The sequence below is a fragment of the Juglans microcarpa x Juglans regia genome, chromosome 2D (genome assembly GCF_004785595.1).
Source record: "Juglans microcarpa x Juglans regia isolate MS1-56 chromosome 2D, Jm3101_v1.0, whole genome shotgun sequence".
Classification (NCBI taxonomy): Eukaryota; Viridiplantae; Streptophyta; class Magnoliopsida; order Fagales; family Juglandaceae; genus Juglans; species Juglans microcarpa x Juglans regia.
The window spans coordinates 35,541,465-35,555,012 of record NC_054596.1 but is presented as its reverse complement, the minus strand read 5'-3'; the positions used below and the strand labels follow the sequence as shown (position 1 = coordinate 35,555,012).

General features: G+C 32.2%; 1 protein-coding gene across 1 annotated transcript; it reads left to right on the top strand.

The window, feature by feature from the left end:
- The first annotated feature begins 5,704 nt into the window (after positions 1–5,704).
- Positions 5,705–7,217, top strand: LOC121251029 (transcription factor MYB87-like). Its single transcript, XM_041150324.1, has 4 exons — positions 5,705–5,923; positions 6,146–6,275; positions 6,380–6,969; positions 7,048–7,217. Coding segments are annotated over exons 1-4 (858 nt in total). The 5' UTR covers positions 5,705–5,787; the 3' UTR covers positions 7,050–7,217.
- The last annotated feature ends 6,331 nt before the right edge of the window (positions 7,218–13,548 follow it).

Genomic DNA, 13,548 nt, shown 5'->3' with positions numbered 1-13,548 from the left:
GGTAACTCAATTTCCCTCTAAATTTAGTTACTTAACCTGTCAATTTCCTGTTTGATCACATATAATATGTGTTCAAACATTTATTAACGTTGACATTCGAACGTTGTTGTATGTTGTTCGAACACTAAGTCAATGTTCTGCTAAATTTTGTCACTTAACGCGCCAAATTGTCTTTCGACCATAAATAATATCCGTTCAAATGTTTATTTTAGTTTGTTTGAACGTTTTTTTATTTATATTTGTACAATTATTTTGTTAGGGACAAAATTTTTCATCCCTAAGTATATTGTTCGAACTGTAAACACCTTCCGTTATTTTTCTAGAATGAAATTTAAATTTCATCCCTACATCTCAATTTTTGGGACGATTTTTGTTTCTTCCCAAACAAAAACCATCCCAAAAATGAATTTTTGTTGTAGTGAATGATAGCCCAACCCCACCTCGACACCTTGCCAAAAAAAAAAAAAAAAATGCAAGTCTTTGCCTATAATAAGTGAAGGGATAAATATATCTAAACCTTTTTATTAGTACTCTCTTGAAAATATATTACAATAAATCAGTCTATATATAGGCATAAAACTCATCGTACTTAATGACCATAAATTTTTCTTGAAAAAATTAAAGGACACATTGTTGGGTAATAAAAAGATAACTTTGAGAAACTAAAAGACACTCTAAAAACTAACAAGTCTTCTTTGTAAAATATCCAAAAGTCTTCATACATTGGATTTGTTTAAACTCTCAGCACGCCCCCTCAAATCAAAACTTCATTATACCAAGCATGTCTCTTAGCCTCATGAAAATATCACCAGATAATGGCTCGGTAAATATATCTGCTACTTTCTCAGTGATGTGACAATATTGGAGCTCTTTTGTCTTTTGCTTCACATGGTCTCTGAGAAAATGTAATCTCATATTAATATGTTTGCTCCTCCCACGTTGCACTAGGTTCTTTGCTATATAGGTGATTTGTTATCCACATAAATTATTGTTAGTTCTTCTTGTGGATGTTATAATTCCTTTAAGAGATAACTGTAAAGGAGCGTGCCACATGTTCTACTTCACACAGACAAAGCTACAATTTATTATTTTTAGGATGTTCAAGAAAATATTATTGAATTGAGATAGAACACATAGCCAATAGTACTTTTCCTCTCATCTTGATCACTTCCCCAATCACTATCTCAATACCCAACTAATTTCACTTCTTTACCAAAAACATAAAATAAACCAAAATCTTGGGTGCGTTTGATGTATATCAGTATTCTTTTTGTAGTTAATCAATGAGTTTCTATTGGCCTCTCCATACAAGTCCAACTCCTTAGACAATATCAGGCCATATGATAATTAAGTATCTCAAGCTTCTAACCAAACTTCTATAAATATTTGTATCAATGACACGCCCATCTCCTTCTTTTGATAATCTTGTACTTGTTGCGTCTGGGGTATTTACAGGGTTACAACCATCCATTTTAAAATTTTCAAAAATCTCCCTTGTTTACTTCTTTTGGGATATAAAAATTCTATCATATTGCTGCTTTACTTTAATACCAAGGAAATAGGGTATCAGCCCATTGTCAGTCATCTCGAACTTCTTAAACATTGATTCCTTGAATTCCTCAATCATCTTTTCACTATTTTATGAGTATAAAAGATCATCAAAATAAAGGCAAATAAGGGAACAAGAAAGGAGTTTGATAAAAAAAAGAGTTTGGGATTAGAATTTCACAATGACCTTTTTTCTTCATATAGACTGGATGCTTTTATGGACATTTGGTTAAGCCATTCTGATGAAGGTAACTGTCAATACGCACATTCCAGGCCCTTGGTGCTTATTTTAAGCCATACAATGCATGTTTTAGGTGATACATAGTGTTTTCTTCTCCTTTATTTAAGAAGCCTTCTAGTTATTGTACAGACACTTCTTCTTTGAGGATTCCATTGAAGAAGACCGATTTGACGTCAAGTTGATATATCTTTCATCTATAATGAGCAACAAGTGAAATCAACAATCTCACCGTATGAAGTCTTGCAACTGATGCAAAACATTCTTCATAGTCAACGCCATAATTTTGTTTGCAGTCTTTAGCCACCAATCTCGCCTTGTACCATTCAACTTCTCCTTTTGTAGTGCATTTGATTTTATACACCCACTTGACACCAATAGCCTTTTGGTTTGGAGGAAGTGTTTTCAACACCCATTATTCATTCTTTTGGATGGCATGGATCTCTTCCACCATTGTTGATCGCCAACAACCTTTTTCTACAACCTCTTGGAAGGTGAGTGACTCATGATTAGCATATAGACAAAATATTAGTCTCTCCATCTTCTGTTTGCTCATTGATTTTCATAAGACTTCTAATCCTAGCTCTGCTTTGATTTGTGGATGATCTATCAGTACTATCTCCCATAGAAGGTGGAGAGGTTCCATGTACTACGAATGGTGTTGCGGGTGGAGAAGATGATGGGGTAATTGGTGGAGCTTCTTTTGAGATTTCTTCCGGCTCCTTGAACACGTACAACTCTTTTGCAATCTTTTCATCTTTCCAACTCATACTCCTTCTTCATCAAAGATAACATCTCTACTAATCACTACTTTTTTTGTTCATGAATTGTAGAGTTTATATACTGATGACTCTTCACTATATCCGATGAAGACACATTTCTCAACATGATCATCAAGCTTCTTTCTCTTGGCTTGGGGAACTTGGGAATAAGCAATGCACCGAAAATTCTTAAGTGTGTGACACTTGGCTTGTAATCGCTCCATGTCTATTGAGGTGTCATATTCTTGACACTTTTGGTAGGACATCTTTTGAGTAGATAAGTTGAACATGCCATAGCCTCCATCCAAAACTCTTTTGGCAATCCTTTCTTCTTGAGAATAGTTCTAGTCATATTAAGGATAGTACGATTCTTTCTTTCAACAAGTCCATTTTATTGTAGTGTGTAAGCAATAGTAAATTGATACTTTATGCCATTTTCCCTGCAATACTCATCAAATTATTTTGAGGTGTACTCAGCACCTCAGTCAGAGCGAAGAGTTACAGACTTATGACCACTTTCATTTTCAACAAGATCCTTAAAATTCTTAAATACATTAAAAGCATTGGACTTTTCTTCAAGAAAATAATCCAGATTTTTCTTCTAAAATCATCAATGAAGGTAATAAAATATTTATTACCTCTGAAAGTCTTGGGTTTTATTAGTCTACATATGTCGCTGTAAACTAAATGCAATGGTTGCATGGCTCTCTAGGACTTTTCACTGGGAAAAGGTTATCGTGATTGCTTATCGAGTATGCACCCTTCACAAGCGTTGTTAGGTACCTCTATCATTGGTAATCCATGCACCATGCTTGACAAAGATAGTGGCTTAAGGCCGTTGAAATATAGACGGCCAATTCAAAGATGCCACTTCTGTGGCTTACTTTCTTTATTCCGTAAAACCAATTTTTGAATTTTGTTGTAAGATGCAACTGGAACGTATGATTACTGGTCATTCGAACACGAGCCACATTCCTTCCACGTCCATCTCTTAGAGTGAGAGAATTGTCCTCTATATATATGATGTATCCCTTCTCGAGCAATTGTCCAAGGTTGAGAATATTACTTTCATGTTTAGCACATAATAAACATCAAAGATATAGTTTTTTTACCATCCTTTTGATAAATCTCTATCTTCCCTTTGCCTTCAATTGGGAGCTTGGATAAGTCTCCCAAGTCCACATTTCCACGAACTCATTCTATGAGTTCTACAAATAGATCTCTCTTTCCATACATGTGATTTTTTACACTGAAATCGAGGTACCAAGTGTCACATTGTGAACTTGGATCATCATGAGCAAGAAGTATGGTGGTGTCACTACTAGCATCATTTATTGCTTCTGTAACATTAGCTTGTTTATTGTCTTTGTGCCAACAATTTGAGGCATAGTGTCCAAATTTATTGCAGTTATAACATTGAATGTTCTTGGTGTTTCCACGTCCATGTGTGGATCTTCATCTTCCTCGGTTGCCTCCTTGTCATCAACCTCTTGTACTTTTATTTTCTTGCTGACTTTGGTCTGGTCATTAGTGACTTCTATGTACTTAGCCTCTGCCACAACCTCAATTGGGCTGGATTTCCTTCGATCATTAAGAGTCATTTTCTACTCTACTGCTTGCTCTAGCACGGTAGAATTAGCACTCTTTTACATTCTTTGCTCATGTACTTGGAGAGAACGCATAAACTCCTCAATTGTAAGCTTCTCCAAGTCTTTAGACTCTTCAATAGCTACAACTACATGTTCAAATTTAGGAGAGAGGGATCAAAGGACTTTTTTGTGACTTGGATGTCATCGATCTTCTCTTTGTTTCTTTTAAAACTATTAATGATCACCAACAATCATGAGAGATAATACCTTTCGCCTTCTTTCATATGAAGTGCCTCAAACTCGCTTCGTAATGTTTGCAAGCGAGTTCATCTGTTGATCTCCTTTGAAAATGGAAACAAGAATCTTTCATGCTTGTTTACTTTTCATTGTTTGGGCAACTTTTTCGAACATAGCCTCATCCAACCCTTGATAGAGTATGAACAATGCATTTTTATCGTTATTTCTTTGCTTTTTAAGAGTTCACTTCTCATCTACATGTACACGGCTTCTTGCGCCTCCATGGCTCTGTAAATCCATCAGTAAATCTCCAACAGATCTTGAGAACCAAACAGGGCTCTCATTTGGATAGATCGCGTCCCATAATTATCTTTTTAGAGCCTTGAAATTTGTTGATAAATAAAGTTGGAGTTCATTTCCTGAAAAGTTTGAATATGTCGAAACCTGGCGTTCTGATGCCAATTTAAAGGGATAAATATATCTAAACTTTTTATTATTCTCTAAAAAATAAATTACAATGCATCAACCTGTATTTAGGCTCCCAAATATTTTCATACCTTCAATTTTGTTTAAACTTCCAACAATAAGTTCCTATTTTGACAGCAAAAGCATGAAATCTGCGTGCTTACTCAATCACCCACATTGATTGGGCACTCCCTCTTAACTTCCAATGGAAGGCCAAACAGATTGGTAGAAAATTATTTTACAGAAAAAAAGCTTTAAAAGTAGAGTTAGTCAGAGTATTGGTAATGGACTAACCAAATGTCAATGCAAGTCTAAACTTTAGTTAGATGTGAGAAAAAACCTCCACATTGGACTAGCCAATGGTCCAAAACTTAAGATTTAATGAATAGTAAATTTTAAGTCCTATCTAAATATGACTAGCTACTATTCACAATGAAAAATAATATTTAATTATTTCATCACTTTCCTCTCTCTTTGAATGGTAAAACATGCATGACATGTGCATTATTTTTACTAATTAATAGAGTAGATACATTATTTCTACAAAGTATGAAGATCTAATAAATATATAAATTCTAAGAAATATATAAATTATATTTGTAAAAAAAAATTTAAAAAAATGAAAAATATTATATTATATTATTATTTTAACTTTATAATAACTAATTTAATATAAACTTACCTAATTAAAAATTAATATTATAATAAAAAATTAAAATTTTAGTCAAGCTTTAGACTTAGCAGACCATTCCCAATGCTCTCAGTCAGTCAGACTGAGTCAAGCCTCCAAAAGCTGGCTCTTCTTCTTATCCACCTTTATAACCATTTTGTCTGTGCTCACTTTTGCCTTACTCTCTCTCTCCGGTCCCCCAACCGCCGCGCCCCCCCCCCCCCCCCCCTCCCCCAGCTTTTAGCTTTTTTCTTTTCCTGGTCTCAGTAAGTGTTGGCCATGGGAAGAGCTCCATGTTGTGACAAAGATAACGTGAAGAGAGGGCCATGGTGCCCTGAAGAAGATGCCACTTTAAAAGAATACCTCGAGAAACATGGCACCGGTGGAAATTGGATTGCTTTGCCTCGTAAAGCAGGTGATCTCTCCGTTCATGTTCTTGAGCCTTCCCTGATCTCTTTCCCACTGAATATGATGATCATATCATATGATGCTTCTCTTGCTTCTGATAACTGTTCTTTAAAAACCCATTTATTGTTTCATGTTTTTCCACTTTCAGAAAAACTGGCGTATAATCTATTGTATTGAGCTTTTAGTAGAAACCCTTTTTGCCTTAAAGATTGTTCTTCTATGTTTTCAGGCCTCAAACGGTGCGGTAAGAGTTGCAGGCTCAGATGGCTGAATTATCTCAGGCCAGGCATCAAGCGTGGAGGCTTTACTGAGGAAGACGACAAAATTATCTGCACTCTCCATGGTAGCATTGGAAGCAGGCAAGTCAAGTCACTTTCTTTCGAATATTTTGTATTATCTTTTTTCCAAAAAAAATAATTGTAATGCAATATTTATGATATATATATTATGTTTCTGGGATTAGGTGGTCTGTTATAGCTTCCCAACTGCCGGGTAGAACCGACAATGATATAAAGAACTACTGGAACACCAGATTGAAGAAAACACTATTGCCAGGAAGTAGTTCATGTCCCAAGAGTGAAAACATGAGCAATGAGACTACAAATGAAATCAGTCATCTCAACTTGCAACAGTTTTGGGCTTCAATTCCAGCAGCTGAAACGTATGATTCTGGAAATTCAGCTTGTTTTGATACAAATTCCAATGCATTGCCATATACATCGGAATCAAACATTCAAAATTATGATTCAAATGGCCTAGTTCCAGACCCATCTCTGATTATTTCAAGGTCTATGCAAGTTTCTGGTTTTCACACAAGTGGGAGTGGAAGTGATAATTACAGTAAAACATCATCTCAGGACTTGTCGGGTCTTTCAACTTCATCTACTTTGGCTTTGGAGAACAGTTACGGATTGTGGTCCGGCATTAATGGAAGCGTTAAAGAGGACGGAATAATGCATATGGATTTTGGTTGTGAGTCCCATGACGATGAATTTCTTAATGGTTTTGGATTTCAGGATGATACTAGAGAACTTGCTCCATATTTAGGTTACTCTCCCTAGAATACTTTGCCCGCCGGCCGGCTAAAATTTCTGAACCTTAACCAACCAGAATGTACCAAACTGACCATAAAAAAAGAAATTAAAAATTAAGATAGCTAGGAGGTTAGCTTTTCTACAGTGATATATGCTTTGTTGAAATGTTCAATGTAATTGAAATTCCTAGAAATTAGAAAGTAATGAACATGTGGGATAATGATATTAGTCCAAGCCATGTGGGTTTACTAGTGGTTAAATTAATCATACAATATGATTAAAGTTATTGAAAACATCGTTCAGTGTAGCCTCATATGTTCAATTAATATAAGTTTGTACTTTTATTGTTTGGGGATGAAATGTTCATGAATGTATGAGGCCAGCAATCTTGGCTTGCTTCTGAATAGTCAGTGGTCACGAAAGTTGCGTTGGCCTTTGCCTATTCAAAGATGAAGAAGACGTGACCATCTGTCAAAACCTCTCTCTCTCTCGTTACTTAGCTAGCTCTGTGTGTGCATGTTTGTCAAAGATTACTTTTGCGAACAGAAAGTCGATTGGAGAGTCATCAGATATAAACATCCATATCATTCACGTATGTCATCAATTAGCTTCGTTTGGAATTATAATTTATCTCAATTCATCATTATAACTTTTTCAAATCTCAATATAAAATATAATAAACAATTCAATTTTTTTCAAATCTCAAAATAATAATAATATTAAAAAATAATATTCTAACAATATTTTATTATCTCAACTTAACTCAATTCACTTCAACATCCAAACACAATTTAAATGTGAAGAATACGTTTGTCTCATAAATTTGGGTTGCTTCCATGGCCACATATATAATGCCCTGATTTGCAGGCTATATATATATATCATGACTTCCTGTTCCAGCAATATATACTTCTGTAATTAACTCCATTTTTGGCAACCATCCACATGCAGTTCCAGCAGTTATTGTTTGATCATTAAAGAATTATGAGTTAATACAAAAAAAAAAAAAAAAAAAAAAAAAAAAAAAAAAAAGACCTAGGAAAGAAGTTTTATGAAGGAGATAACAATAGCATTTTATAAGAAATTCCAGTACTTGTTCCGATTAAAAGGGACGTCATTAGTCATCCGTATGAATTAGTCCAAAGTTTTATAATATACTCGAGAAATCTCTGATAAAAAAAACGAACGTACCAATTAAGCATACAGAAGCAAAATATATCATAATAGTAATAACAACACATTTGTCGGCTTAGGATATTCGTATATATATATATATATACTCTATTATAATAAGTAATTATCTAATTGTGAATAGTAATTTTTGTTATTTTTCTGTTAACTTTTGTTGTTTTTTTCATTAAGTTTTGTTTACCAAAAAATCTTTAAAACCCTTGATCATTTAACATGTAATTCTCTTGTAGAATTTAATGAAAGATTTTGTTTTATCAAGAGGTCCGTAAGACCCTTGACTATTTGATGTGTAGCTCCTAGGGCTGTAAATGAATTAGTTTGTTTGATAACTTGCTCGGTACTCGCTCGGTTAAACTCGAATTGAACTCGACTCATAAAAAAAAAAAAAAGCCGTTCATGAAAGTAGATATCCGCTCGATTTGTAAATGACACATACCCGACAAAATTTGACTCGACTCGGCTAAAGCTCGTTAAGGCCCGCTCGTTTATGCTCGAGTCGATTCGTTAATTCAACTCGATTAAAACTAATTTATATATTGATAAATATATATATATATACGCCTATGTATGTATACAAATATACATATATATATATATATGTATTAGCTAATAATATAAGCATACCATTTTTATAATTAAATATATAATATGTAATCTAATTGCTTATGTCTATATAGTGAATATACTTCATAGATATATTTTACAATTTGTATAATAATTAGTCGATAAAATTTAATAATTTCATACACTAGTATGTGGAAATCATATATGAAATAGATATTTACTATTATATTAAGTGTATGTATTAATAATATATGTAGGTATATAATATATTGTTATTTTGGATAAATGTCAACTAGTTAAATATTAATTATTTATAAATTTTTTAAAATTTTATAATTCAATAGAGGTTCTTCTTGTTAGTTGTATAAATTTAATATTAGATCTTTTATTTTTTTATTTAATTTATTAATTATTAAATCTTATTCAAAAAATAAAAATAAATAAATAATTCGAGCTCTAGCTCGGCTCGACTCGAACTCGTTTGTGGGACGAGCTCGAGCTCGAGTTGAGAGTTTAGTTTATCGAATCGAGCTCTAACAAAGAATAAAAAAAAAATCTTGAGTTCAAGCTCGAGTATTTTAAGTTGAGTCAAGCTCAGCAATTCAAAAATCGGCTCGGCTCGGCTCGGCTCGGCTCGATTACAGCTCTAGTAGCTCCCCTTATAAAATTTAATGAAGGATTATGTTTTACCAAAAGAATCTTAATAACCCTACGATTAGATACTTTGCTCAGTTTAGATTTTTTTAATCTTATTTTTTATCTTTCTTTAATCTTATATTTTCTTTTTCCAAACAAATAATTTACTGATTTTTTTATTTTTTTTATATTTAAATCATCATATCAAATACATTCCGGAACTAACACAATCGAGATTGTTTCCTAGTGTCTATATATATATATATATAAAATAAATTTCGGATATCGAAGTCAAATTGCCACATTTTGAAGGAGACAGGCAATATCATTGTTGACAATAAATCTCTATAATTTACATTAACTATTTTTATTTTATTTCATTTTATCTAATCTTACATTTTTTTTTAAATTCTTACATGCATAAAAAAAAAAAATTAAATTTTTAAAATTTTAAAATAAAAATAATATTAAAAAATATATTTTAATAATATTTTAATTAACTTTTAACTTTTACCACAACTCACGTTTAAAACAAACAAAGACAATTTTCCTGAGTACTATTTGTCTGGCTGGCAGCGACATTAATATATATTCACCATCTTTGACTAATGCAAGAAAATTCTTATCTATTTTCTTTAAACCTTTGCTGCTATGATTCTTATACATAGTCGTAGAGCTACCTGATGCATTTTCTTAGGTCAGGGTTTTCGGGCTGAGCATTTTCAAAAAGTTATAATGGTAGAGTTAGAATTTGGAGGGCTTGGTGATAATGGCAAGCCATGAAAGATCAAATGTGATGGCTGTTGGTCTTTTCCAAGCATATATACAATTGCTTGTTATTTTGCATAGAATTTTTTTTTACATAAGTCTATATGTACATTATATTAAAATATATACATAAGACTGCATTTAGATGTTGAACTGAGTTGAATTGAGATGATAAAATATTATTAAAATATTATTATTATTATTTTAAGATTTAAAAAAAATAAATTATTTATTATATTTTATATTAAAATATAAAAAAATTATAATAATGAATTAACATAAATTTATCATTCAAACGTATCCCAACTCTTTTGCATATATAGGATTAATATTCTATTTTAAAATGCCTTTCACTGTGTGGCCCGGCCACAGGGAGTCAGGGACCAGAAAACTACATCCTACATTTAAATAATTAAAGAATGAGTTTCATATTAGTGTCATGTCCTCCTCGAGTCAAGGACTCGGAAGCCTTTGTCAACTCCACAAGCTTTATGTATAGTCTCTCAGATCATCTGCAGCTTCCCTGAACTTTCTTGGGAATCTTCAAGTACTCAGATATATCCATCCTGCATTAATGCATCTCTTGACTTTTTAGTTTTTATTCTCTTTTACGTTTTACATTTCGTTAAAGAGGTGCATTCCCTTGTTCATGAGTTGCACGTTGGTATTCAAATTTTTCTTCGTTTGAATTAAAGCCTAGGATGAATCAAAAGGGCCTCTACAAATTAGAAGGCTGCCACATGCTAATTATTACCTATTACTAGGATATATATATATTCAATTCATTGTGCAAGTCCCAGCTAGTTGTTTTTAATTTGTTTGAATATTATACACACTTTTGACTAACTAATTATAAGCATTTGAAAAACCACATCATAAATACAAAAACACAAATTACGAAAATAATAATATATATTAATTGCGTCTCTATAAATTATTAAAAAAATTAAAATGTTATATTCTATCAAAATCTGACTTTTAAGATTGTGCCACGTCACTCATTTTTACCTTTTTTTTTTTTTTTTTAATTGTACGTAACCACTAAAATATTAGAGGAATGTCTTATTTTTAAATTTTCACAATTTGAGGTGGAATATCACAAAATGTTTGGTAATTAGGAGGTGAAAACTGAAAGTTTATTTCTTTAATTTCCAGCCAAAGGATATTAAAATATATATACGTTCAAAGTACGTACCTGATCTATTCTTATTTTTTATTAATAATAATAAAAGAAGCAGGCTGCACCAATCCAAAATATTTTAAGGAAATGATATACACAATATATTGTATAATAATATTATAAAATGTGAATATTTTTATAAAATTATGTTATTTTTATAAGATATTTTATAAAAATACTCTCTATTTAAAATATAATTGTATAAAGAATTATAAAAAATATTATATGTAAATTATTTTCTAATATTTTAATAACAACGTCGAAATATTCAAATCATGAGTGACTGCACTGCATTAATTATGACATTAATCATCAACTACGACCAATAATTAAGTACACTAATTAATGCAGACTTAAGAGTTGCATGCATATGCTGTATATATAGATTATTAATTGATCAAGCTCGATCTAATTATTTTATTTTCTAAATTCGAATCGAGGGACAGTACAGTCTGACAATTTGTCTTTCATGAAGAACAAGGACTCCACCAACCATGCATACACGAGTTTAATTAAGTCAACTTAAAAAAACTACCTTAATTTGTTTCTTCTATTCATGAATTATAAAACAGTGCAATTGATCATAAATTATTAATTTTACGTAGTTCAACAGCTAGCTAGAGATCAAGAGAGCTCAACGGCCTCCAAGATTGAATAATATTTGATTCTACATCAATAATTGTGTCGAGCCTGAATTTGGAGATCAGATCATTACCATTTTATCATTGATTTTTTCGTGCATGATTTACTATGAATGTACTTCGACACAAATAAATAAATAAATAAAATAAAAATGAAAGAATTAACCAGCTGGACGAACGGAGGAATTAGTTGTAGAATAATCATTAACAAGACTACACAAAAATGATCACGGATTTGAAAGTACTAGATCAAAAAGAGAATAAAAGCACGAAAGACGCGTAAGTTGGCTTGATTTATTTCTATGGACAATGATAATTTTTATTACGTACTGATCAATAATATTCATTTCTCTACGTGAGTTCAATTTGGACTCGACATTTGATAAACTTGGTCTCTAATATTAATCTTTGTTCATCTTACAATCCAAGTTAAATTATTGTGATTGTACATCTACATCACTTAAGAGGCTATTATAATCTCACAAAATAATTTCACACTTCAAGATCAAGAGTTTAAAATTATGATTGTTATAGGAAATTAGAGAGAGAGAGAGAGAGAGAGAGAGGGGCTGTTGTTTGTATGTCTACTTACTTTTTCCACACACCCACAAAACTAGTGTGCATAAGAGTCTCATTTAAATAGTCTCCTAATGGGGTAGTTAATTAACTTCTCTAGAATTTAATTAATTGTCATTAGTGGGGAGTTAATTAACTCACTACAATAAAAAATCATTTTTGGGATGATTTTTGTTTGGGACGAAATGAAAATCATCCCAAAAAATGAGATGTAAGGACAAAATCTAAATTTTGTTCTTAAAAAATGACGGAATGTGTTTACCATTCGAACATATTTGAACGGTCTATGAAGGGACAAAAAATTTTGTCCCTAATAAAATAACCGTTTGAACATCCACAAAAAACGTTCGAACAAAATAAAATAAATATTTAAACTTAAATTATATATGGTCGAACGACAATTTGGCACATTAAATGACAAAATTTAGTTGGACATTGACTTACCGTTCGAACAACAAACAATAACGTTTGAACGTCAAGGTTAATCAATATTCGAACATATATTATATATGATTGAACGAGAAATTGAAGGGTTAAGTCAATAAATTTAGTGGGATATTGACTTACTGTTCGAACAACATAAATTTAAAAAATACCAAATATTGTCATTGCCAAAAACAAAAAAAGTTTAAATAAAAGATAGAAACTACTAAGATCCCAACTGTCTGCACACATCCTCGACTGCAGCTAGGCGTGTATTTAGCTATATCAATCGAGTACTGATCGTGACCTGAGTTATATACAACATCAATCTCTCTACGTAAGTGAGAGATGCTAGCATTAATTTCTGTACGTAAGTCAAATATGGCAGTACATATCTCTATACGCACTGCATCGATCATCATTGATGTTTGTTCGTTGATCTCTACATGCACTATATCAATCATCTCCTCACGAGTAGCTATTTGTGATGCCTCAGCCTGGGTGGATGTCTCACCAGTCGATACTCCACGATCTCTCGAGTGTCCATCTATTTGAGTATCGATCGGTTTTGGAATAGGACCATGAAGAAGAAGTCTTGATTGTCCCGTGCTTCGTGACA

What these genes read in the sequence shown, in the direction of transcription:
- LOC121251029 (XM_041150324.1), top strand. Translation starts at nt 5,788, where the DNA reads ATGGGAAGAGCTCCATGTTGTGACAAAGATAACGTGAAGAGAGGGCCA. An exon ending in TGCTTTGCCTCGTAAAGCAG is followed by an intron (nt 5,924 to 6,145) that starts GTGATCTCTCCG and finishes CTATGTTTTCAG; the next exon opens with GCCTCAAACGGTGCGGTAAG. An exon ending in CATGGTAGCATTGGAAGCAG is followed by an intron (nt 6,276 to 6,379) that starts GCAAGTCAAGTC and finishes TTCTGGGATTAG; the next exon opens with GTGGTCTGTTATAGCTTCCC.